Source organism: Apus apus, chromosome 12, assembly GCF_020740795.1.
Source record: "Apus apus isolate bApuApu2 chromosome 12, bApuApu2.pri.cur, whole genome shotgun sequence".
In the NCBI taxonomy this organism is placed as follows: domain Eukaryota; kingdom Metazoa; phylum Chordata; class Aves; order Apodiformes; family Apodidae; genus Apus; species Apus apus.
The window spans coordinates 596,662-618,914 of record NC_067293.1 but is presented as its reverse complement, the minus strand read 5'-3'; the positions used below and the strand labels follow the sequence as shown (position 1 = coordinate 618,914).

The window sequence follows — 22,253 nt, the reverse complement described above, 5'->3', positions numbered from 1 at the left end:
CACGGACACGGACACGGACACGGCCGCCCGGCCCGGCGCGGCCCGCCGCCCCTCCGCGCGGCGCTCTAGGCTGCGGGCTGCCTCTCTATGGTCTGCCCAGCGGCGCTCTAGGCCCGAAGCCGTTAAAGCGCCTGTCGCGCTGGGGGCACCGCTGCGCCCGGTCCGCGGCTCTCCGGGGGCGGTCTCCGCGCGAAAAGCCCTCCCTCCTTTCCCGCCGTCTCCACGCCCGCAGCACTCCCGGGCCTCCCCGGGGCCGGCGGCGCTCTATCCGCGCCCCCAGGTCTCTATGGCTCTACCCCACGGCCTCCCCGCTCTGTCCAGCCGCTCCCGGCGCGGGCGGCGCTCTAGCCGAGCCCGGCGGCGCTCGGTGGTTCGGCCCCGCCCCGGGGCGGCCCCGCCGCTGCCGGTCCCGGTGCCGCCGCTGCCCGCGGGCTCGGGGCCCGGCCCAGCCGCGCGGGAGGAGCCGCGGTGCGTCCGGGCTGCGGCAGGAGCGGCCGAGGCGGGCGGGGTGTCCCGGGGCGGCGGCGGGGCCTGGCCCCGGGGGGCTGGCGGGGAGGAGGCGCTGCCGGGCCCGCTGGGCCGGAGGGAACCGGGCGCTCCGGGCGCAGGTTCCACCCTGGCTGTTCGGTGTTCATGGTTTGTTTTTAAAAGGTCGGCGAGAGCCCCGGGCAGCGTCCGCCTCCTGCGCTGGATGAGCGGCGGGGCCGGAGCGGCGGGGCCGGCAGGAGGACGCCGGGAAGAGCCGTGACCGCCAGCAGGGACCCTCCGGGCCCCCCGTGCAGCGCCCCGGGCCCCGCACGAGCCCCGCGCCGACCTTCCTGCAGCCCCGGCCCTGCTGGCACCGTCCCAGGTAACACCCGCAGCTCGGGCAGGGCTGAGCAGGTCCGGTCCCGTCGGGCCGGGAGCAGCAGGCAAGGGCAGCCCGCGCTCTGAGCCCTTTTCTCTCCTGCCCTGGCAAAAGGCAGCTCCTCCCTGCCCGGAGGGGCTGCCCGGCCCCCTCTGCCTGGGCCGGGCCCGCAGCGGCTGAACGAAGCGGTGTAACAACAGGAGTTTCCAGCAATAAGTGTCCCTGGAGGGGAGAGCCACCACCAGGACTGGCTGTTTTTGCTGGGGAAAAAAAGGAATTGGAGCTTGTTTCTGTTAAGCTGTGCAGCCTGAAAAGGGTTTTGCTTGAGGTGGGTGAGGAAACTTCAAAGAGGAGGTGGCAAAAATGTTGTGGGAATGAGGGTCTGGAGTCAGGTGGTTGGTGTTAAATGTGCAGTGAGCAGATAATTACCTGTACTTCTAGGAAAATGAAGTAGCTGTGAGGCTGGCAGTGTCTGGGATGTCTTTATTAGCTCCTTAATTTAATTGAAATCCCTTGCTGGGAAGGGCTGGAAGGGGAATCTGGTTCCTGACAGCTGAGATTTGATCAAGCTGTCTGCTGGAGCAGGCTGGGGGGTGGGAGCCCTTCTCAGCAGGGGACAGCCAAGATGCTCTTTGTTTCTGCTGTAATTAACAGCCTCTGCAGCACCCTGCTTTACCCATGCTCCTGCATCAGGGCTACCCTGGGGTGTCTGGGTGTCCAAAGTGGAGAGAAATGTCAGATTAGAAACATGTAGCCAAGGGGCTGGTGGGGTATGAGCCCCACTGGGGGTTTGTGGACTGAACATTTCAAAGGCTGCCTTAAAAATGTATTGTCTCTTTCCTTCTCTATGGGGAGCAAAAGGCCTGATGTGCCACTGAAACTTCCCTGCTTCTTAGAAACGTTTGCTTTCACCAGATGAGTGTGAGCAGCTGAAGGGTTGGAAGTGCTGCATGGAAGGCAGGCATTTTTTTTTTCAGATGCCAAATGCTTTTGAGGAGCAGGCTGGATGTGGTGTCCTGGGGTGATGAGCAGGTCTGTGCTCAGCCCCAGCAGCTCCCCTGGTGCCAGCAGGCCAGTGTCACCCTGTGTTCCTGGAAGGTTTTGGCTAAAAGCTGGTTGCAGGCCACAGGCTGGTTTGGTTTCTCCTTCCAGTTTTCATTGCTTGAAACTATTTCAGTTGCTGATCTTTTCCAGCACAGCTTTTGGTTTTGCTCAGAGTGGGAGTTGTGGCTTTTTATCAAAAGAGCTGGAAAAACAATCTTGATTCCTTCAGCTGCTCCTTGTGTCAGTAGGGAGGCAGACTGCTGAGGGGCCAGGAGGGAGGTCCCCTGGACAGGGCAGCCCCTCGAGGGCCCACTTCTCCCTCCTCCACCACATCTCTTGTCTTTTCTCTCAAGAGACTTGGGGTAGTTCCTCAAATCACAGAATATTGGAGTTTTCTGCCTTTCCCTCCAGCACCCACAGCTCTGTGCCTCCCAGTGTGGGTTCTCCACGTTCTCCTGCTTTTTATCCACCTGCAGTGGACTCTGGATGAGCTCCTCACAGATCCTGTCTGCACAGGGTTTGTTTGGCTTGGGCAGAGGCACATCTTGGTGACTGACCTTGGTAACCTCCCTAGGTCCATGTGGGTTCCCTGCAGGATCCCCTGTCATGTCCCCTTTCCTCCCACCCTTTCTTCTGGAATTCCAGGGGAAATTTTGTCTTGACACGTCTCTGCTCCTGCAGCTCACTTCTGTCCAGGTGAGCTGTGCCTGCTCTGGACAAGATGGAGATGAGAAGCAGGAAGGTGAGGTGGACAGGAGGGCTGGGGAAAGGCTTTGCTGCTCACCCAGCTCCTCCCAACCAGGAGAGCTGTTAGCTCTGCTTGAACAAACCCCAAGGCAAAATGTAGCTCCTCTGCAATCAGACAGATTTTTTTGGTTTTGATCCTTCTCAGTTTTAGTATCTCTTGGACAGCTTTAGTTTAAGGCTTCTCTGCAAGCTGTCTGTGGTGTCTGCTTCCAGCAGCAGAGAAGCCAGAGGTCTCACAGATTAGATTAAGTGTCTGGGTCACTTACCAGTACCTGGGTTTATTCTCTGGAAGCTTTGATGCTGAAGAGGCTGAGATAAAAGGAGTGTGTGCAGAGAGAGCCACGGCTGGAGCTGCCCAGGCAGGGGCACCTTCTGAGGGGCTTTGCAGATGAGCTTTTCTGATCAGCTTTGGGTCCTGTGGGAGGAGATGGCAGGAGTGTGCAAACAGGCTGGCTTCTCTCTCCCCCCTCTGTCTTCCCACCCGTCTGCCTTTCTCAAAGAATATTCTTAAGCTTTGGGAGTTGCAACATTTGGTTCAGGGGATTAAATCATCTCTTAAATTACTAGAAAACTAACATTTTGTAAAGCCCATAAATGTCGCTGTCAGCTCCTGGTTTTCTGTAGCTGCAGATTTCCTTCACCTGGTTTTGCATTTTGCCAGTCTGATTTGGCCAGTTGTTTTTCCTATGCTGTGTTCAGAGCTGGGCTGGAGAGCATCCTCCCAGAGCCTGGTGCTGGTGTTTCTACAAAAACTGACCTGCTGGCTGGCTGGAGACCACCAGAGGGAACAGAGGCTGTTCCTGTGGGACTCCAGACCCCCAGGAGCCCCAGCTGAGGCTGGGGGAGCTCTACCCTGCCCCACTGTCCCTGTATGTAGGGAGAAAGCCAGAGTCTTTCAGGATGTTCCATCTACAGAGAGTTCCACGGGCTCTGCAGCAGGGTCTGAGGTGCAGAGGTCTTGGTTGTTGGGGGTGTCAGGCAGTGAGCAAGGAGCTCTGAGGAGCTCCCAGCAGCCCCAGAAACCAGGACCTTCCCAGCTGAAATCTTTCAATAGCACTAGAGCTGTCGTTTGAAAATGTTCACTTGATGAAAATGGCTCTACTTTGCTTTCCCCAGAGCTGGCTGTTTTTTTTTTTTCTCCTACTTAGCAGGTTCTGGGGGAATATGGGCCCTCTGTTGATATTATTGTTATGACCAACTTTAGAGACCTCTGCACAGAGTCAGCTCTGAAGGGGCCAAGCAGGTTGGACAGCCAGAGCAGCAGTGCCTGTACCCTTCAGATAAGGAGATGAAGGGAAATCAGCAGTCAGGGATAAGAGCTGCGTCCCCAGCCCGTGTCTCATCCAGCGGTGCCCCCGTTCTTTGGTCTTCACCACTGAAAGCCTGCTGGGTTCAGGCCTGAGCTCCGGAACTTCATCAACACGCCAGGGTGTACCTTAAAGCTTGTGAAGTGTCTGCCCTTGCTCTTTGTATCGAAGAGTTGTTTGAAACTCCCTCTGAGAAATCACCTTCTCCTCTGCACTAAAATTACCCGCGGTTGGTTTCTCTCCCACACCAGCTGTGTCCTTCAGCAGAGGCAGGGATCTTCCTCCTCCTCCTTGTTTTGCAGACTTTTTCTAGAACTGACCTAATTGCTGGATCCCTCTAGTTCTTGTTTGTCAAGGTCACTCTTCTCTACTTCCCTCACCCCTGTAGCTCCGTCCAGGAGTGGTGAATTCAAACTGGGAAGGCCAGAGAGGGGACAAGCCCTCCAGCAGATGGGATTTGCTGGTAGATTTGCACAAGAGCATTGAACACAACTGTTTGTTCTGGAATTGCTTTGCCTGATAAATCCCAGGATCTTATTTGTCCCTTCTCAGGATTATTTTCTGCTGTGGTTTGTGGTGGCCACAAAATAAGCAAGAGACCTTTGTCTCTCCTCCACCTGTTTCCAGCTGCTGTGCAGGGCTGGGTTGGATTGTTTGTGTAAAATGATTATTTGATGCCTAAGGGTTAATGAATTCCCTCTTCTCCCATCACACACAGTTCTTGAGGGCACCCAGTTTGCACCTCATAGTTGTCTTCCAGGGTGTGGGTGATGTCTGCAGAAATATCTGCTGTGGCTGGTCTGGAGGAGGGTGAAGCACCCAGTTCTGTGGGGGTGGCTGTGGGGTGGACTGGGGGCACTGGGGGAGCAGCGTGTCCCGTGGCAGTGTCCCTGGGGGAATGGCAGACCCTGGCACTTGGACTTGGCAGTGAAGGAGTTAGATGCAAGACTCCCTGAACTTGTCATGTCCCAGTGGTGCCTGGAGGTGGGTGACTCTCCTGGGCCAGGCTGCCTGTGCTGCTGCTTTCCTTCCTCCTCCGTGGAGTGGTTCTCCCCCTCCTGCTGTCGCTGGCTGTGAGTTGTGCAGGACAGCACCAGCTCTCCCGGCAGCGCTGCTGGGGCCTGGCGTATGAGCGCAGGGTTCAGGAGCGGGATGTGGTTCCTGGCACAGCCGAGTCACCTTGTCCTTGTCCTTCCCCCTCTCTGCCAGGATGTGGTGCCGGAGCCTGGCGGGGCTGCTGGGGCTGCCGGCCCGGCGCAGCGGGAGCAGCAGCGGGAGCTCCAGCCGCAGCGGGAGCAGCAGGGGGAGCAGCAGCCGCGCCGGGAGCATCTCCAGCCGTGGGATCAGCAGCCGCCGCCCGGCGGGGCCGCCCCCGGGCCCAGGGCCCGTCCTGGCTGCTGCAGCTCGCTGGCATCACACGGCCCCGGAGTCCCTCAAGTGTGCCTGGCAGTTACACCGGGACCATCTAGGTGGGTGTGTTGTGTGCATCTGTACCTGCTTTTGGGGAGAGGAGCAAGATTTTCCTGACCACCTGCCCCAGCAGTAATTGGCTTTTCCTTCTGAAGTGGGGGATGTGTGCTGGAGTCTTGTGTTTCATGTTCCTCTTGACTCTCCTATTGCCTCTGCTGGCTCCAACCCCCTTCTGAAGGGCCTTCAGCATTTCTAAGCTGTCCTGGGATGGAACAAGGAAGGGAGGCTTTGTAGTGGTGCTAAATGGATATCAAAGCTTTGCATTGAAGTCTGGCTGTTGTCTGTAATGTTTGTATGTGGTGTGTTTGGTTGGCTCGTTTCTCCTGTGCTGGGTCTACCCTCTGTTATGTGCAGCAGCTGCTGTACAGCTCTGGGTTTACCCCTTGTTGAAGAGGTGTATGTGACCAGTGTGTGTGTGTGTGAGCCACCCTCCTCCTTCCTGCTGCAGGGTGAGCTCGCTGGGAGGCTCAGTAAGAAGGGAGACTCTGACCAGGTGGCTGACAGCCAGGTCTTGTGTGAAGATGTTCTGCCTGGGCTTCATCCTGCCCCCACCTGGATGTAGAAGCTGCTATGTTGACTGCCCTTGTACATGGGATCATAGAATCCCAGACTGGCTTGGGTTGGGAGGGCCCTTCAAGACCATCCAGTTCCAACCCCCTGCATGGGCAGGGACACCTCCCACCAGCCCAGGCTGCTCCAAGCCCCATCCAACCTGCCCTTCAACACTGCCAGGGATGGGGCAGCCACAGCTTCCCTGGGCAGCCTGGGCCAGGCTCTCCCCAACCTCACAGGGAAGAACTTCTTCCTCCTGTCTGACCTAAATCTCCCCTCTCGCTTTAAAGCCGTTCCCTCTTGGCCCATCCCTCCTTGTCAAAAGCCCCTCCCCAGCTCCCCTGCAGCCCCCAGGCCCCCCACGAGGCTGTGGAGCCCGCGGGCCAGCCCTGCCCCGCCTGTCCCCGCAGAGCTGCGCTACGCCGAGACGCTGATGCGCCTGGACTTCGTGTGGCTGCGCGACCACTGCCGCTCCGCCTCCTGCTACAACGCCAAGACCCACCAGCGCAGCCTGGACACGGCCAGCGTGGACCTGGGCATCAGGCCCCAGGCCGTGAGGGTGGAGGGGGCCACGCTCTTCCTCACCTGTAAGCAGCCAAGGCATCGTCCCTGCTGGGTGGGAGCTCAGCTTCTCGGGGGTCCTGCCCGGAGGTTTGCTGGAGAGGGTGGGCTTCTCTAGATCAGGGGCTGGTTTGGGGGAGAGACTTGGCTGTAAACAGGGTTTAAACACTGCAGGGCTGTAGACAGGCCTTAAATTAATCATGGAGTGTCAGGTTGTCAAGGATCATCTGGCCCCACCTTTCTAGGCACTACTATAGTTTATATGAGATGGCTCAGCGCCCTGTCAGGCTGCGACTTAACGCTGTCCCATGTGGGGGAATCTACCACTCCCCTTGGGTGACTATCCCAAATTAGTGTCTGGTTTTCCGCCCTCCCAGCCCTTTCTGGGCAGCACCATCACTTTGGTGTCTGAGCGTTTTGTTGGTCTGTTTGAACACAGCAGCAGTGCAGGCAGGGAAGAGATGGGTCAGGAAATGGTTGGGTTTCTTCTCCTTACCCTGTCCTGTTTGGTCAGAATTCACATGTTCTGTCTTTTCTCCTCAGCTTCCCAGCTGCTTTCTTCCCTGGGTTGTAGCTCACCTTTATTTACAGGCAGGACTTTACTGCTCTGTGGAGTCAGTAGGAAACAAACCCATGGAAGCTGAACCACTTGGCTCTGACTCTGGAGCTGTGGCAGCAACGACAACACTTTTTAGCCTTAACCAGATCATGTTTTGGGTGGCATCAGGGTGTAAAGAGTCAGTCACCAGGCAAAATGAAAAGGATGGGGGGGTGTCCTAGAGGGATGGGTGTGCTCTCAAGGCTGTGGTGGTGACTGGGACTCCTCTCCCTGGGGAAGGGCCAGACGGGCACGTGACGCGCTATGGGCTGGAGTGGCTGGTGAAGAACAGCTACGAGGGGCAGAAGCAGCAGGTGATGCACCCACGGATCCTCTGGAATGCTGACATCTACCACCAGGCCCAGGTCCCGTCCGTCGACTGCCGGAGTTTCCTGGAGACAGACGAGGGGCTGAAGGAATTCCTGCAGAACTTCCTGCTCTACGGGATCGCTTTCGTGGAGAATGTCTCTCCCACCAAAGAGGACACTGAGATCCTGGCAGAAAGGATCAGCCTCATCAGGTAACAAGCTGCCCTGGGAAGGCCATTGGTGGCTTTGCAGAGGAGCCAGGAAGGGCAGACTTGGTTTATTTTTGTTTGGAAAGGTGCTGCTCTCTTCTCCCTCTGTACTGGGGAGTGGGGCCTGGTTTGCAAGCAAAAGGTCTGGGTCTTCTGCAGCCTCTGGCCGCTGTGCTTGAGCCAGGATGGAGTGTGGCACTATGGGATCCCACCTCCAGGGGAGAGCCTGGAGCCAGTAGGCTATGGAGCTGCCTCTGGAGCACATGATTACTTTAGTGACAGTGGGACTGCACTGAGAGGAGGGACCAGAGGAAGGAGCCTGTCTGGGAAGACTTGAGCTTTGCAAGGAGAGACATTTCCTGTTATGACTTGGGAGGTTAGGAGGGCAGCCCTGGCCCTGGGAGCCAGGGAGATCAAAAACAGTTTGTAGCTCTGGCTAAAGAAAAATGTTGAGAAATGTTTCTTTTGTGTTTGTTCAAAAGACACCAACAGCCTGGCAAGCCTGGCTTTGAGCTTCAGCTTTATCCAAACTGCAGGAACAGTTTAACTTGCCTTTGGGCCTTTGGAAGAGGAGGGATTTCTTTTCATGGATAGTCATTCCTTTGCTTCCCCTCCAGATACCTTCTCCTTGTAGCCCCTGAGCACTGCCTGTCCTTGCCTTCTGTCATGCACGTTTGGGGGGGGTGGGAAGGGGTGTGAGGGTGCAGACAAAGAATCCCAAGCATAAGAAAAAGGGATTTTTAGGTAACCCCGTGGTGGTTACAAGCAGGGACAAGCTGCACTCTGCCAACCCCTCCTGTCACTCGGTGGCTTCCTTGGTTTGACTGGGGCTGATGTTTGGTATAAAAAGGGTATCTGTGTTTGTGGGGGGGAAAGCAAGACTCATCGTTGTCAGCCTTTTGTGGAGGAAAGAGAGAAACTGACTGCTGGAGGAGGCAGTAGGGGCACCATCCTTTGACCGTGTGCATCTTCGTTAGTTGTTCTAATTTACGTGGGATGGAGGGGAGCGACCTCAAAGGCAGGAGTGGATCTGTCTCCCACCCCTGTCCCTGCAGCCCTCGGCCATAGCTTCCCTCCTCTCTTCCAGGGAGACCATTTATGGCCGCATGTGGTACTTCACCTCTGACTTCTCCCGGGGGGACACAGCCTACACCAAGCTGGCCCTGGACCGGCACACGGACACCACCTACTTCCAGGAGCCCTGCGGGTGAGCTGGGCCCAGCACTGCCAGGCAGGAGGCAGCAGCGAGTCACGGTGATGCTGTTTGGCTTCCTTGTCTCCAGTGCTGCTGCTGCTTCTAGTCACACAGCCCTTCTGGGGCCTGGCTGGTCCCTGTGGAGCACTGTAGTCTGTACATGGGTATTTTTATTTTCCTAGCCTTGAAACTTGCAGGTCTGTCAGAACGTGGGCAGTGAGGGACGTGGCTGTTGGGTGTCACCCTCCTCAGTCCTCACAGTGACAGGCAGCAGTCAGCCTCACAGAAATGAGCAGCTGGTTTGTCTTTTGTGTCTGTCTGGCAAGGCTCAGCTCCTGCTGCAGCCAGTGGCCCTTAACAGCTGTTGTAGAAAGCTGCTGCAGAAGTTGAATCCTGCTGCTCTGGGGCAAGCCCTCCTCCCCCACCCAGGACCAGGTGGAGCAGCCTTTTGACCTTGTTTCTGAAGGAAATGAGCTGAAGGATGTGTTCATTTGAATGTCTGTTTCCCCCCTGAAGTCAGCAAATCTGGCAAGTCTCGAGTTAAATTATTGCAAGGGATAGAGGATAGAAACTCCTGGAGCTGTGGGAAGGTCTGCCACCTTCCCTGTGTACCACAGAGCCTGCCCTCAGAAGAGGCTTCTCAGCAAGCTGCAAGAGGAGGTTGTTGCCTTTGAGGCACAGAGTGTCCTTTGCTCCAGTGCTTGTGGATGGGTAAAATTACCCCAGAACTGCTGTGGAGTGTCAGGGTGGTTGGAGCACCCAGGTGAAAAGGTGAGGGTGGAGCTGGGAGGTCCTGCCACATCACCTTCTGTGGGTTAAAATGCCCCAAAGGGAATTGGAAGGTAAAAGGCTTTCCCAGAAGGTCACAACTGATCTTCTGAGGAGGGAAGTTTGTAGACTGAAAATTTGGAGTAGGTGGCTTGTGGCAGCTCCTGAGTGTTTGTTCCTAACAGTACAACACTTCTCTGGCTTAGATGAAAGAGGAGAGAAGCCTCAGAAGTGCTAGAAGGACAAGAGCTGAGCTAAATGGCTTCCCACTGGGGAAGGGGGTGTCCATGTAGGTGACCTTCTCACCCAGGACTCCTCTTCTGCAGGCTTTCCAAAGTGTTACCTTGAAGTGTTACCTTGAGGGATTCCTGCCTGTGGGAGAGCAGGATGTGAGGGTCACCCTGGGCTCCCCTTGTGGTTCCTGGAGACCTCAGTGTTCCTTTCATGGCTCCCTTGTTCTGAGCTCTTCTAGGGAGGCTGGCTTCATGCTTTTGAACCTCTCATCCTACTGCCTGGATGGGCTTTGTGCCACACAGGCCTGATCCTCTGCCATGTGCCCAGGCTGGTGTCCCTTGGTTTGGGAGGCAGTGGAGACAGTTTCCCCCTTCTTGGAAAGCAAAACGTGTGACATGGGGATGAGGAACCAGCTGATACCATCTAGTCTGTCCCCATTCCATGGCAGGTCTTAGCAAAATCAGTTGAATTACAAGTAAGTGTCACAACCACTAGGGAAGGGTGGTGTATCCATCGTGTCTGTCCAGGTCAGTGGGGAGCACCTTCTCCACTGGACAAGCAGCCAAGGTCTTTTCTCTTGTGCCCTCTTCTCTCCCCCTTGCAGCATCCAGGTGTTCCACTGCCTGAAGCACGAGGGCACGGGTGGGAGGACACTGCTGGTGGATGGTTTCTATGCAGCAGAGCAGGTTCTGCAGCGAGCCCCCGAGCAGTTTGAGCTGCTCACCAAGGTGCCCCTGAAGCACGAGTACGTTGAGAACGTGGGAGGCTGCCACAACCACATGATCGGCGTCGGGCCCGTCCTCAACGTCTACCCCTGGAACAACGAGCTCTATCTCATCAGGTAGTGTCAACATGGGGCCTCTTGCTCATGGGGAGGAGAGGGGATGGTGGCAGATGGTGGTGGGTTTCCAGAAGATACCATGACCTAAAAAATAATGCATGTTTGAGGAGCGGGGGTGAGACCACAGAGCTCCCCTGTATCTCCTGGACTGGGCATTGCTGCTTTAGAGGAGGTGACAGAGCCACCAGTACAAAGGGAGTGTCAGTGCCAGGCTTTGATTTTTTTCACCCCTGTCACCCTTCAGCTCCACACCCTCAGCTCCCCTCGTTGGGGAGGCAGGAGAATTCAGCCCTGCTCTGACAGAGCCTCTAGAAGTCCACCTGGCATATGGGCAGAGCACAGGCTGGTCCCCTTCCAAGGCTATTTGGGTTGTTTTGGAAGCTCCAGCCTGGCATCACACTTATTCTGAGCAGCCCTTGGTCTTGCCTCTTGCTGTTTCACACCCTTGCAGGGAAAACCAGGCAGAAGAGTTTTGCTCTGGCTGTGTAAACTCCTCTCTCCCAGCCTTGTGCCTTCTCCTGAAAGTCCTGCCCTGGCAGCGCCGCCTCCCTGCTCATCTCTGCAGCCTCCCTTAGACACCAAACTAATCCTACAGGCTCCCAAGGTCCACTTTGGGAATTGCTGGCTGTGGAGCCCTGCTGCGTGGTCTCTGACCTCCTCTTCCCCCCCCAGGTACAACAACTACGACCGGGCAGTGATCAACACAGTGCCGTACGACGTGGTGCACCGCTGGTACGCCGCGCACCGCACCCTCACCGCCGAGCTCCGCCGGCCCGAGAACGAGCTCTGGGTCAAGCTGAAGCCGGGCAAGGTGGGGCTGGGGGGGCTCCTGTGTGCGTGGGACAGGGTGCTGGGGGGTTCCTCGGGGTGTGCAGGGTGGGTGCCAGTAAGGTCAAGGCTTCAGGTGAGCTCTGTATGCTGCGGTTTTCCTTTCAACAGCTGCTTTTAAGGTGCCCTGTGTGGCAGCACTGGCACCTGTGAGGGAGAAGGGGGTGTTCCTGCTGCCGTAAAGGAATGCAAGCTCCCAGATAAGGCAGAAATGTTTGGTTAATTCAAGCTCTGTCTCGAGAGGAAAGTTAGTCCTGACTGGGGGAGAGAAGGAAGATCTTTCTGGTCATTGAAGTGAGGGCCCTCAGGAGCAGGGGAGCTGGGAACACTTCATGTTCAGCCTCTGACTTCTTCTGGAAGAAAACGTTTATATTTTTACCTCTCTAACAGAAAGGCAGAGACACAGCCCAGAGTGTATTTCTGTGCCTCACTTGCCGTCAGGTTTCAACTCGTGGTTGGCAGCAGAGCTGCCAGTCGAACAGCTGGGCTGGGTCACCTCAACATCTGGCTGTAGCTTCACCTGCTGCCTCACCCTGTTCAGCAGCGTGGAGCTGGGAGGGCTGTGATCCCCTTGCTCTGCCAGTCTCTAGGGACCTCCAGGACCAGTCCCATCAGAGGGTCCTGGCCCTGCCTGGTGGTCTTCCTGCTCCTGAGAGCCCTTCCCCTCCTCCCACAGGCCCTGTTTGTGGACAACTGGCGGGTGCTGCACGGTCGGGAGGCCTTCACGGGCTACCGGCAGCTCTGCGGCTGCTACCTCACCCGGGACGACGTGCTCAACACGGCGCGGCTGCTGGGCCTGCAGGCCTAGCCCCGGCCCCTGGGGGCAGCCCCGGGGCCACCAGCACCGCCCCCCGGGCCACCAGCACCGCCCCCGGGGCCGCCACATCGCACATACCTCAGACACCTGCACCCTCTCCAGGCAGCTCCCGACGCCTGCTCGGGAGAGGGAGCAGGTGGAAGCCAAAGGTGATGGAAGCTTTATGGGACCACGTTCTGCCTTGGGGCTGCCCGTGTCCCCAGCCTGCTGCTTCCAGCCCATCAGCTCTGCTGGGGAGGTGCTCATCACACTATGAGAAGTGTTCCTCAGTTAAGTGCCTTCAGGATTGGAAATCTCAGCAGTTTTCCCTGTTGTTCAGCCTTTGTTTTTTTTTCAGCTGGCAGCTCTGGGTTGGGTGTTTTATCTTGCTTTTATAGCAGAGCAGAATGGAATTTTGTGGGATCTTGTCTCACCCCAGGCTGGACTTCACCCTTTCCAGAGAAAATTCATGTCTGTCTGATGGAAGTGCCACTGCTCACCCTGAGGGAAGGTGGCATATTTTAGTGTCTTTCTTCTTAAACACACTACATGCCCCTGCAGCAGTCCCTGACACAGGCTGTGCTGCTGGAGAGGTGGCCTAGGAGGGGAACCTGGTATAGTTTAGGGTATTCCTGAGAAAGTTTAATGTAGAAGGAGAGGAGAAAGTAGCAATGTTGGGAAGGAGCGATGACAGTGTTAGATGAGGGATGTATTCTGACATTTCTTGGGTGTCCAGTGGTGTAAGGCTGGTGTTCCTCCTGCCTGTTACACCCTGCTGCCATCAAGGGCAAAGGCTCAGCAGCTGCAGTGTTTGCTGACCAGTTTCCCACTGTGCCTGCTTTTCCAGCTTTGCTGGAGAAGGAGTTGATGTTGGGTCCTTGTTACACTGGCTGCTGGGTGAGGCTGGCCAGGTCTTTTCCACCAGATTCTCCTGGCTGTGGAGACAATGAACATGAAGGTGCCCTGCAGCTCCTGCTGGCTGGTGAGTGAATCACTCTGGACGTGGAAAGGCCACAGTGTAAGGAACAAAAGCAAATCCTGATATTGCTAGAAACATTAGGATTTTAGAACCAAGAAGAGATTTTAGGATTTTTTTTCTTTTTCATTCTTCCATATCTTTGGGGGTGTTCACTCTGCTCTGACTAGACCGTAAGCCAGGGCTGGTCCCTTTCCCTCCTGGCTCCTCTGTGCAAGCAAGATGTCCAAGGTGCAAGTGCAGCACAATGTGTCTGTGCTAAACATGCTGCCCCCATTTAATCTAAGTACTGGCGATATAGATTCTAGTGTTCAGAGACACTCTTGGCAGCTTCTCTTTATGCAGGCTGAACTGCCTGTTGCTGCCATTCCCAGGGGTTCCCCTGCTGCAGTTACCAGGAGCTGGAAGGGGTTTCTGAGCCCAGGCTGTTGGCCAGAAGATGTGGTAGCAGGGCTAGTTTCACCCCCTGGCCTGGAGCACAGGGAAGGGATGCTGGCAAAAACCAATCTCTGTGTTCATTGACAAAGGAGAGGACATCTGAAGTCCTTGAGCAGGGGAGCCTTCTTTCAAATTATTTGAGGGTAGCATGGGTTCCTGAGCTCTTCTTGCCTGTGTGCCCCCAGGATACAAGGGACAGTGTGTGGGGTTAGTGTGGAAACCTTCCTGTGGTCAATGAGCTGGGCTTTACCCCCAGCTCAGGGGACCTCTCTCTGTGTCAGCTGCAAGCTGGAAACCTGCTGCCAGAGGACTCTGGCTGGCAGGAGGGACAACCAACCAAAGTGCATTGATGAGGGACTGTTGTGACATGGGTGCCTTTCTGACAGGGACATGGGGACTGTGGCTGCTGCCAGGGGCTCTGGGCTTCACCCACCAGCCAGCTCCAAACCAACCTGCTCCTCAGGGGGGTGTGTGAGCCGTGCTGGGATGTTGCTCACACAGAGGGAGCACATTTCCCCACAGCTACCCTCACATTCCTGTGCCCACCCCCACAGCAAAATGTGGAGAGGGCAGAGCTTTGTCTGATCCTTGTGCTTCACTTTCCCAAGAGGGCTACATTCTTGCAGAGCAGCTTGTGAGCATCACAGCCTCATTTAAAGGAAGGGGACAGGTTGGCAGTTGGTGCCTGGCTGCTGCAGGCACTTGTGCCATGTTATGGAGCAGGTTTGCTTTGCTGTAAGGATCTCGGACCAGTTTTTGTAATCAAGCCTTTTCAATTCTTTCAGCACTAAATGCTGAACTGCTTCCTTCTCCTTCCCCCTGCCCTGGTGATCCATTGTGTGTGTTTTGGAAAATGTCTTAAACTAAGACATCAAGCCTTCAAATAAAGGATTTATAAAGTGGTCAGCTTAATAAAATATATATTTTAAGTAGTCATGAACTTGAAAAATAAATGTCTGTATGACTTAACAAAGGTGGAATAAACGCGAGGAGCAGTAAACCCTTGGCTTCTCCTGGCTTATTCTTTCCCTGGCCACAGGGTGGCAGAGGGTGCAAGAAATTCGTATTCCCGCTTTCCCTCCCGTTCCCCAGAGCCCGGCGCGCCCCGGAGCCCCCTGCTGCCCCCCAGCTCTCGGGGTTGCTCCGCTGCACCTTTCGGTTCATCCCCCTTTGCCCCTGCGGAGCAGCCTGGAGCCCTTTGCTGCTCATGGGACTTGCAGGAGAAGGAAGAAGCTGCTTTCAACCCAGCAACAGTGGCTTATTAGACAGAGCAGCTGCCGGAAAAGGGAAAAGAACGTGTGAACTGTTCTGGCAACCGTTTGATCCACGTTCCCCTCAATTATCATCTACGCTATCCACTTTCAGTTAATTAATATTCATTAACGTGTTCATTGACCGGACTGGTGTAGCACGTGGAGCCTCAGGAATGTCGTGGGGATACGTGGATCAGTTCAGGGAGGGAGGCTCTTTGTCACCTCATCCCCTTCTGTAACTTCAACAGGTGGAGGGAAGTAAGGGGAAATGGGGACGAGCTCGTGGGGCTGGGGTGGTGATGGCACCAGAGCGAGGTTTTAATAGTGCGTGAGGAGTCTGCGGTCACCCCGGCCCGTCCAGCAGATCCCCTTGCCTGAGCGTTAACTAATCCCTGGCAGCATCTCGGAAGGGTTGGGGGCCGGGCCGAAGGGGTGTGGGGAGACAGGGCTGGGGGAGCAGCCCCTGGCCCCGCAGCTCTGCCCTCCAGCCCCGGGAGGCAAAAAAAGGGACCAAAAAAAGGAGGTTTTCTGTAAAAACAGCCACTAGGGCTGGACGGAAAACCTGGTGCTCAAAAGCAGTTGGGCTTCTCAGAACTGCCAAACCTCAGCGTGTTTTACAGACAGGGAATGTTCTTATTTTACTGGGGAAAAAAAAAAAAAATGAAGTCAAACCCAGCTTTGGGGTTCAGAAACTCCTGTTTGGAACCCCTGGGTTTCAAATCTCCACATCTCTGCAGAGCTCGGAGCATCACTCCAGGGAAACTCCAGCAGGGAATTCCAACTGGGACGATTTTTTTATAACGAATTTGGGGTTGACAGCTCTGGAGAGGAGGAAAGCAGGAGCTGTAAGAGGCAGCAAGAGGTGAGAGGCTGCTGCTGAGCAGAAGGTGCGATACAAAGAGAGAATAAAGTCTCCCAGAAGTTACATTCTGAGAAAATGCTGCATGTTTGAGGAAGCAATCCCCATCCAGCACGAGTTCAGGATATTTTTAAACATGCATATGTAAGCCCGAGTGAAATGTGAGCACAAGTTTCGCTACCGACATGTAATGAGTCAGACTTCAGTGTCAAAAAAGGGGAATAAAAAGCCTCTTAGCAAAGACACGGCACCAGTGACGGGGCTGGGGCAGGAGCGGGAGCGCTGCCCCCTCCTCCTGCAGCTAAATCCTGTGCAAACACAGGGAATGGTTTTCCAGCATCTCTCAGGCAGCAGGTTTGTTCTGGCAGCTCCAGGACACTCCGGGCGTGGGGACAGCCCCTGGCAAGGCTTTGCATCAGGAATGCAGTAAATCACCTGGGGAAAGGATGCCCATAGGCTTTTCCCTCCGATTTCTGGGTTTATTCGTGATCTCCACAAGATTTTCGTTTTGTTTCCCGTTCCTTCCCACATCTCTGCAGCCTTTGGGTGGGTCTGTCAGGGCCTTGCCCTTTAAGGCAGCTCCAGGTGAAGAGGATTTAAAGGTCATTAGGCAACAAAAGGGAAGGCTCTTCCTCCCAGTCTGTCGACCGCTTGTGGGCTCAAAGGGAAGAGAAAGGGCTTGTGGTGTTTTTCTGTGCACAAAGTGGGTGGAAAGTAAGTACTGCGGGGAAGGGGGGAAGGGCAATAATGTGTGTCCTCTAGTGATGCAGTAGGATGGTGGGGATTTTCCACTGGGATTTGCCAGACTGGTTTGGGTTACAAAGAACCTTAAGGATCACCTAGTTCCAACCCTCCTGCATGGGCAGGGATACCTCCCACTTAACCAGGTTACTCCGAATCCCATCCAGCCTGGCCTTGAACATTTCCCAGAGCATTTTTGAGGAGGAAGTCAGAAGGAGCCTGTTGCATCCCAAAACTAGGAGAACCTCACGAGGAAAATGTACCATTATATTTCAAACGTGTTGGTTGGTTCCATGGTAGAAGGGAAAGGAAGCAAATTGACTCTTTCCAGCTTGTCCTCTCCAAAAACTGAGCGTTTTTGGTGATGAGCCAACATGTTGTCTGGCAGAGACGTTTGCTGGAGCTGGAGATGTGTTCTGGGAAAAGCGCAGCCCCGAGGGGCTGGTGGCTCCGGCCGGGACCCCCTGCTCCTCCCTGGCAGCAGCACAGGAAGAGCGGAGCCCGGGGCTGCTGTGCTCGCAAATAAACCCTGCGGCGAGGAGGGGGCTGAGACAGCCACGACTTCCTCCCCCGCTCGGAGATGCTCGCTGGCCGCCGCGGCGCCCGTTCTGCCCCGTCCCACTCGTGTTGGAGGCCCAGGGACCCTCCGGCTCCCGCTCTGCTCCCGAGGCCGAGCTCCCCGGCATCCGGAGGAGATGTCCCCCAGCTGCAGCCTCTGCTCCCTCCTGCTGCTCCTCGGTGAGTCTGGGCTGAGCTGGGGGTCCCGGGGTGCCGCGGAGGGTGATACCGGCTGGTGGCCCCCAGGGCCATCATCCCCGCGATGTCCCCTGCTCTGGCAGGGTCACGGGGGCCGGGGCTGCTCCATCCCCCCGTGGGAGCAGAGCAGGAGGGGGCTGTGCCTTTGTCTCCCCCTTTCCTCTCGGGCACAAGGACCGGGAGCCGCTGCTCGTGCAGGCGGTCAGAGAGGCCAACCCGGCCGTGAAAGGGTGCGGGGGGGGGGGGGGCCCAAGGACCAAGGTTCTGGTAAGGCTGGGGGTGCTGGTGTCCTCAGCCCCCCGGGGCTGCTGCCGCGCCTCGCGGGCGGGCTCAGCCCTGCCAGCCCCCCGGGCAGAGCAGCCCTTCCCTGCGGGAACTTGGGCACCCCATGAACCCCCCCCAGAAGCTGAAAACAAACCCGAACGTGGGTGCAGCAGCTTCATAGCTTCATGTTGCTGGGAATGTGGAGCTGGAGAGAGTGGGCTGAGGGAAGGGGAAGGGAAGGGGCAGCGGGTCCAGCCCCTGCTCTCCCGCCGGGGGGCCAGACTTGCGGCTGAGCTGCCCCGCGCCCGGCTCCGCAGGGGGAAGCCTGGCCCTCCTGGTCAAAATCCATCAGGATTGCATCGACGGCACCGTGGGCCAGTCCGTGCTCCTGCCTGTCTCCTACAGTCTTGATAGCGTCCCCGACTCGCCGGTGTCGGTTGACTGGCGCTTCAGTAACTGCTCGGACAAGATGGTCACCTGCCAGCTGCAGGACTGCTCCCTGGGGGCCGCGGGGGCCCCCAACAGCTGCTCCACAAACTGCTTCACCCACGCCACGTCCCGTGGCCGCGCTCAGCTCTTCCCCCGGAACGGGTCACTGCTGCTGCGGGACCTGCAGCTCAGGGACAGCGGGATTTATTTTGTCACCTTCCGACCCTGGCAGCGGACCTGGAACATCACCCTGGCCGTGCACGAGCAGCGTGTCCCCCCTGCGCGTCCCGGAGCAAGTAAGTGTGAGCACAGGCACCTCCGGGGGGAGCGGCTGTCCCTCCTCTCCAAGGGGCGGCGGGAGGGATTCCAGGGATGTTTGTCCCCGTCCCGTCCCTTTACAGCCCTGTCCCGGGGCTGCCTGTGCCTGCGCTGGCTTTTCTGCACCGCGGTGTTTCCTTCGGGCTGTGGGTCCTCAGTGCTGCTGCTGCTCCCTGATCTAGGCTGGATGGGGCTTGGAGCTAGCTGGGCTAGTGGGAGATGTCCCTGCCCAGGGCAGGGGGGCTGGAACGAACGAGCTTTTAGCTCGTCTCCAAATCAGTCTGGGATTCTGTGACCTCAAGGAGAGTGCTGGTAGCCAGGAAATGTGAGGAAACCACGGGAATTACTTGTTTAGGAACTGCTCACACCACCTCTCCTCTTTCCCACAGCAGAGCAGGGCCACATCCACTACTCCATAATTGGGATTTGCTCCTCAGTCCCCCTCCTCCTGCTAGTCCTGCTCTTCTGCTGCCTGTGGCGCTGTGGTGAGTGGATCTGCTCCTGCCCTTCAGCCTCCCAGGCTGCATCCTCCAGCTCCCCTGGGCATGATCCTGGGTGTTGGAGGTAGTGGAGGGCTCTGGAGCTGCCTGGGTTCTGCTCTTCACACCAGAATTATTCCTCCTGAAAGAGCAACTCTGAAATGTGCCCCAGTCTTGGGAGCTGCTGAATGGTCTCAGGTCCATAACAGCTTAACGAAGCAGCAGCACTGCTGGGAAAGTGGGAGCAGAGACACAAGGGACTGAAATAAGTCCTCTCAGCCTGGCCATGACTGCTCTGTTATAGCTACTCTAAATCTCCAGCTGAGGACAACACCTTGGGCTGCTTCCACCTCAGAAGAAGCCAACCAGATGCTTGTCTCCACAGCTTCCAACAGCTAGGACTTCAAAACTTTGTCCCTGAGGGTGCCCTTGTCAGCAAACTAATTCCTTTCTTTCCAAGGAGGAAGATTTCACTGGCACTTAGAGAAAGCAGCTACAGAAATCTCCATCTTAAAGGCAAAATCCACCTCACCCCCTGGTGGAAGTGCCCGTAGGGCATCCCTGGTTCCCCAGCTGGTGGAGGGGAAGGTGCAGGGAGGGGATAACCAGCTACTTCTTTTTTTTTTCCAGGCACAGCTCGGCAGCAGAAAAGGATAATAATTGAACAGCAGGTACAGGATGGGGGGTGGCACCTGAAAGCCCTGGGGCAGCTGTGTCACTGTCACCTGCTGCTTTGGATGGGACATCCTGAGCTGCAGGAGTTGGGGATGGGATATACAATTAGGAAGCTGTTAATTCATTCTTACAAGAGAAGGCTGCAAAGTACCTGCCCTGAGAGCCAAGTGGCTCAAGCTGTGTCTCTTCCCCCTCAGGAGTGCTGGGGAGGTGACTCTGGGGGGGTTGCTGGTGTCCCAGGTGTACTAGTGTGCTCCACAGAGCATGTCCTGCAGGTCCTGCCAGCCTGCAGCTGTTTCCACACACAGAGGGTCTGATGATTATATTTTTCCAGTGGCATTAGCCAAAGGTTTGCTCCCTCTCTGGAAGTGTTGAAGGCCAGGTTGGATGGGGCTTGGAGCAACCTGGTCTAGTGGGAGGTGTCCCTGCCCTTGAAGGGGGCTGGAAATAGATGGTTTTTAAGGTCCCTTCCAACCCAAACCAGCCTGGGATTCTATGGAAGGTTTTCATCCCTGTTTCCAGTGCCCATTGAGCTCACCCATCTGCTCCCCAAGCTGTGACTGTGTCATCTGAGAGGTCCTTGGGCAAAGGAGATGTCACCTCTGGTGTTCCCAAGGGGCTGAGCCAGTTCTGCCTCCATGGGGTGGGGGAGCTGGGATCTGTATGTTCCCCCCCCCCACACACAGTGGGCAGAGCCTTCTGGGCATTATGTAGCTCCTGGCTCTGCCAGCTCCTCATCAATGTGCAAAGAGTCAGGAGCTCTAGATGCCTCCTGACCTCATCTCAGCTTCTGGAGAAGGTTCTCATCTTTGATGGTCTCTTTGTGCTTCTCTAGGTCTCAGGAAGGGAGGAGCCCCACATGGAAAGTGTGCTGGTGAGGGACATGACAACTGTTTATGCCAGAGTTGGGGACAGCTTTGAACAGCCCCAGCAGAGTCCAGCCCAAATGGTCATGTACAAATCTGTAATGAGTCCTGGTCCAACAGGGCCAGACGAGGGGCTCTACCACCTCCAGGTCTGACTGTGGGAGCTCAAGCAGGGGCTTTGCAGAGGGTTCCTCAAAGCCAAGAGACAGTTTATCACTGATGCTGCTCCCTCCAGTATCTCCATGCCCTGAGCCTGGGCTGGGAAGGGCTTGGAGCAACAGAGCACAGAAACCCCTCAGGTTGCCTCAACCTGCAGTCCTTCTTGAGCCTGAGGGATGAGCAGGGTTCACTTTCTCCTTGAGGCTTCCTGAGAGCCTGAAGATATGGGGTAAGAGAGACTGCAAAGGCAAAGATAACTCAATAGTTCCTCTGTGGGAAACTTGCTTCCATGGGCTCACCTCAACTCCAGGGGTGGTGGAGAGCATTGAACAGATCCTAATCGTGTGTCCCGTCTTCACTGCCAAGTCTTGTCATATTAAAAGAATATATGAAGATCCTTTGACCTGAAAAGTTGTCCTTCCTTTTATAAGTCTGCCAATAAACTGTTGAGCAGACTCTTCCTGCAGTGAAACTTGCTTGATCTCAGGGCAACAGGTTCCTCTGCTGTCCATTGGAAATGTCCTTCTTGCCCAGAAACACAACTGCTGGTTACAGCACCTGTGATTCTCAGTTCTCATAACCTTGAAAACCAGCTGGTTTGGATGTCTGTGGTGTGGACCTGCACTTCCTGGGGATGATCAAATCCTCTTGTGGGACGTGTGTCTTGGCCTTTCCCCAGGAGCTGCAGCACCCGGTGGAGAGGGCTGAGCTCCAGAACTGCAGTGTCAGGGCCAACACTTTTCCTCCAGAGTGACTTCAGCTAAGGGGAACTTCTGACACTTGGTGTCTCCTGTCCTTGCCTCCAACCCATGCTGCAGCTGTACCGGCTGCCTCTGCCTGCTCATTTCCTGCCTTTCTTTGCAGGGCTTTGCCCCTCAAACCCTGTTTTGGTGGCTCTTTGAGGCTTCTGAAGGTCAGGGTGTCTCTCCTGCAGCTGCAGACAGCTCGGTGCTTGCAGACCTCGGTGCTCACCAGCTGCATCTCAGAGCAAGCTTCCTCCTGCCTTGGCTTTTGAAGACTCCAAGTGGCACAGTGGTCCTCCCAACAGCCCTGCTCATCCTTGTGAGTGACTTTTCCATGTTTCAATCCATCCCTGGCCCATGTGGCTCAATATCTTTTGAGACTGCTGCAGAGTGGGTGAGGGACCCAGTGACAAAGGACACTGCCAAGGCACCCAAGGCTTTTTTCACCTCAGTTTTCACCAACAAGATGAGCCTTCAGCAACCCGAGGGCCAGGAGAAAGTCCACAGCAAGGACAACCCCCCTGATGGGAGGGGGTCAGGTCAGAGAGAACTTGAGCAACTGGACATGCCTGAGAGGATGCACCCCTGGGGAGCTGGGTGACAGGACAGCAGTCCCACTCCTGGTAAACTTTGCAAGGTTATGGCAAGTGGGGGAGATTTCTGGAGACTGGAGAAGAGCTGCTTTCCTCAGAAAGGGGCGAGAAGGAGGACCCAGGGAAGGATGGGGCAGCCAGCACCATCTTGAGCCTGGGGTGGGTGATGGAGCAACAAATCCTGGGAACCATTTCCCAGCACATGAAGGACACCATGGAGATCAGGAGGAGCCAGCACAGACTTACAAAAGAGAAATCCTTCTTAACCAACCTAACATCCCTCTGCAGTGAGGTGACTGCCTTGGTGGCCAAGGGGAGAGCAGGGGGTGTTGTCTACCTTGACTTTTGTGCAGTTTTTGATACCATCTCCTGTAATGTCCTCATGGAAAAGCTGACAAG

The 22,253-nt window shown here is 56.1% G+C and overlaps 2 protein-coding genes across 5 annotated transcripts; both read left to right on the top strand.

The window, feature by feature from the left end:
* The first annotated feature begins 225 nt into the window (after nucleotides 1-225).
* Nucleotides 226-14,719, top strand: TMLHE (trimethyllysine hydroxylase, epsilon). Of its 2 annotated transcripts, none has more exons than XM_051630322.1 (9): nucleotides 226-280; nucleotides 652-850; nucleotides 5,155-5,414; nucleotides 6,378-6,554; nucleotides 7,367-7,646; nucleotides 8,731-8,850; nucleotides 10,445-10,681; nucleotides 11,354-11,492; nucleotides 12,186-14,719. In XM_051630322.1, the coding sequence occupies exons 3-9, from the start codon at nucleotides 5,156-5,158 to the stop codon at nucleotides 12,315-12,317; spliced, it is 1,344 nt and encodes a 447-aa protein (XP_051486282.1). In that variant the 5' UTR covers nucleotides 226-280; nucleotides 652-850; nucleotide 5,155; the 3' UTR covers nucleotides 12,318-14,719. The 2 variants fall into 2 exon arrangements, with proteins under 2 accessions (XP_051486282.1, XP_051486281.1); XM_051630321.1 differs by lacking the exon at nucleotides 226-280 and adding an exon at nucleotides 365-468.
* Nucleotides 14,720-15,923: 1,204 nt separating this feature from the next.
* LOC127389791 (uncharacterized) lies at nucleotides 15,924-20,929 on the top strand. 3 transcript variants are annotated; one of them, XM_051630637.1, is made up of 6 exons: nucleotides 15,924-16,545; nucleotides 16,961-17,310; nucleotides 17,910-18,317; nucleotides 18,732-18,824; nucleotides 19,449-19,489; nucleotides 20,329-20,929. In XM_051630637.1, exons 2-6 carry the CDS (start codon nucleotides 17,268-17,270, stop codon nucleotides 20,512-20,514), a joined length of 771 nt encoding a protein of 256 aa, XP_051486597.1. In that variant the 5' UTR covers nucleotides 15,924-16,545; nucleotides 16,961-17,267; the 3' UTR covers nucleotides 20,515-20,929. The 3 variants fall into 3 exon arrangements, with proteins under 3 accessions (XP_051486597.1, XP_051486596.1, XP_051486598.1); XM_051630636.1 differs by having other exon boundaries at nucleotides 18,729-18,824; XM_051630638.1 differs by lacking the exon at nucleotides 18,732-18,824.
* Nucleotides 20,930-22,253: the final 1,324 nt, after the last annotated feature.

What these genes read in the sequence shown, in the direction of transcription:
- TMLHE (XM_051630322.1), top strand. Translation starts at nt 5,156, where the DNA reads ATGTGGTGCCGGAGCCTGGCGGGGCTGCTGGGGCTGCCGGCCCGGCGC. An exon ending in GAAAGGATCAGCCTCATCAG is followed by an intron (nt 7,647 to 8,730) that starts GTAACAAGCTGC and finishes CCTCTCTTCCAG; the next exon opens with GGAGACCATTTATGGCCGCA. An exon ending in TACTTCCAGGAGCCCTGCGG is followed by an intron (nt 8,851 to 10,444) that starts GTGAGCTGGGCC and finishes TCCCCCTTGCAG; the next exon opens with CATCCAGGTGTTCCACTGCC.
- LOC127389791 (XM_051630636.1), top strand. Translation starts at nt 17,268, where the DNA reads ATGTCCCCCAGCTGCAGCCTCTGCTCCCTCCTGCTGCTCCTCG. An exon ending in CCCTGCGCGTCCCGGAGCAA is followed by an intron (nt 18,318 to 18,728) that starts GTAAGTGTGAGC and finishes TCTTTCCCACAG; the next exon opens with CAGAGCAGGGCCACATCCAC. An exon ending in GGATAATAATTGAACAGCAG is followed by an intron (nt 19,490 to 20,328) that starts GTACAGGATGGG and finishes GTGCTTCTCTAG; the next exon opens with GTCTCAGGAAGGGAGGAGCC.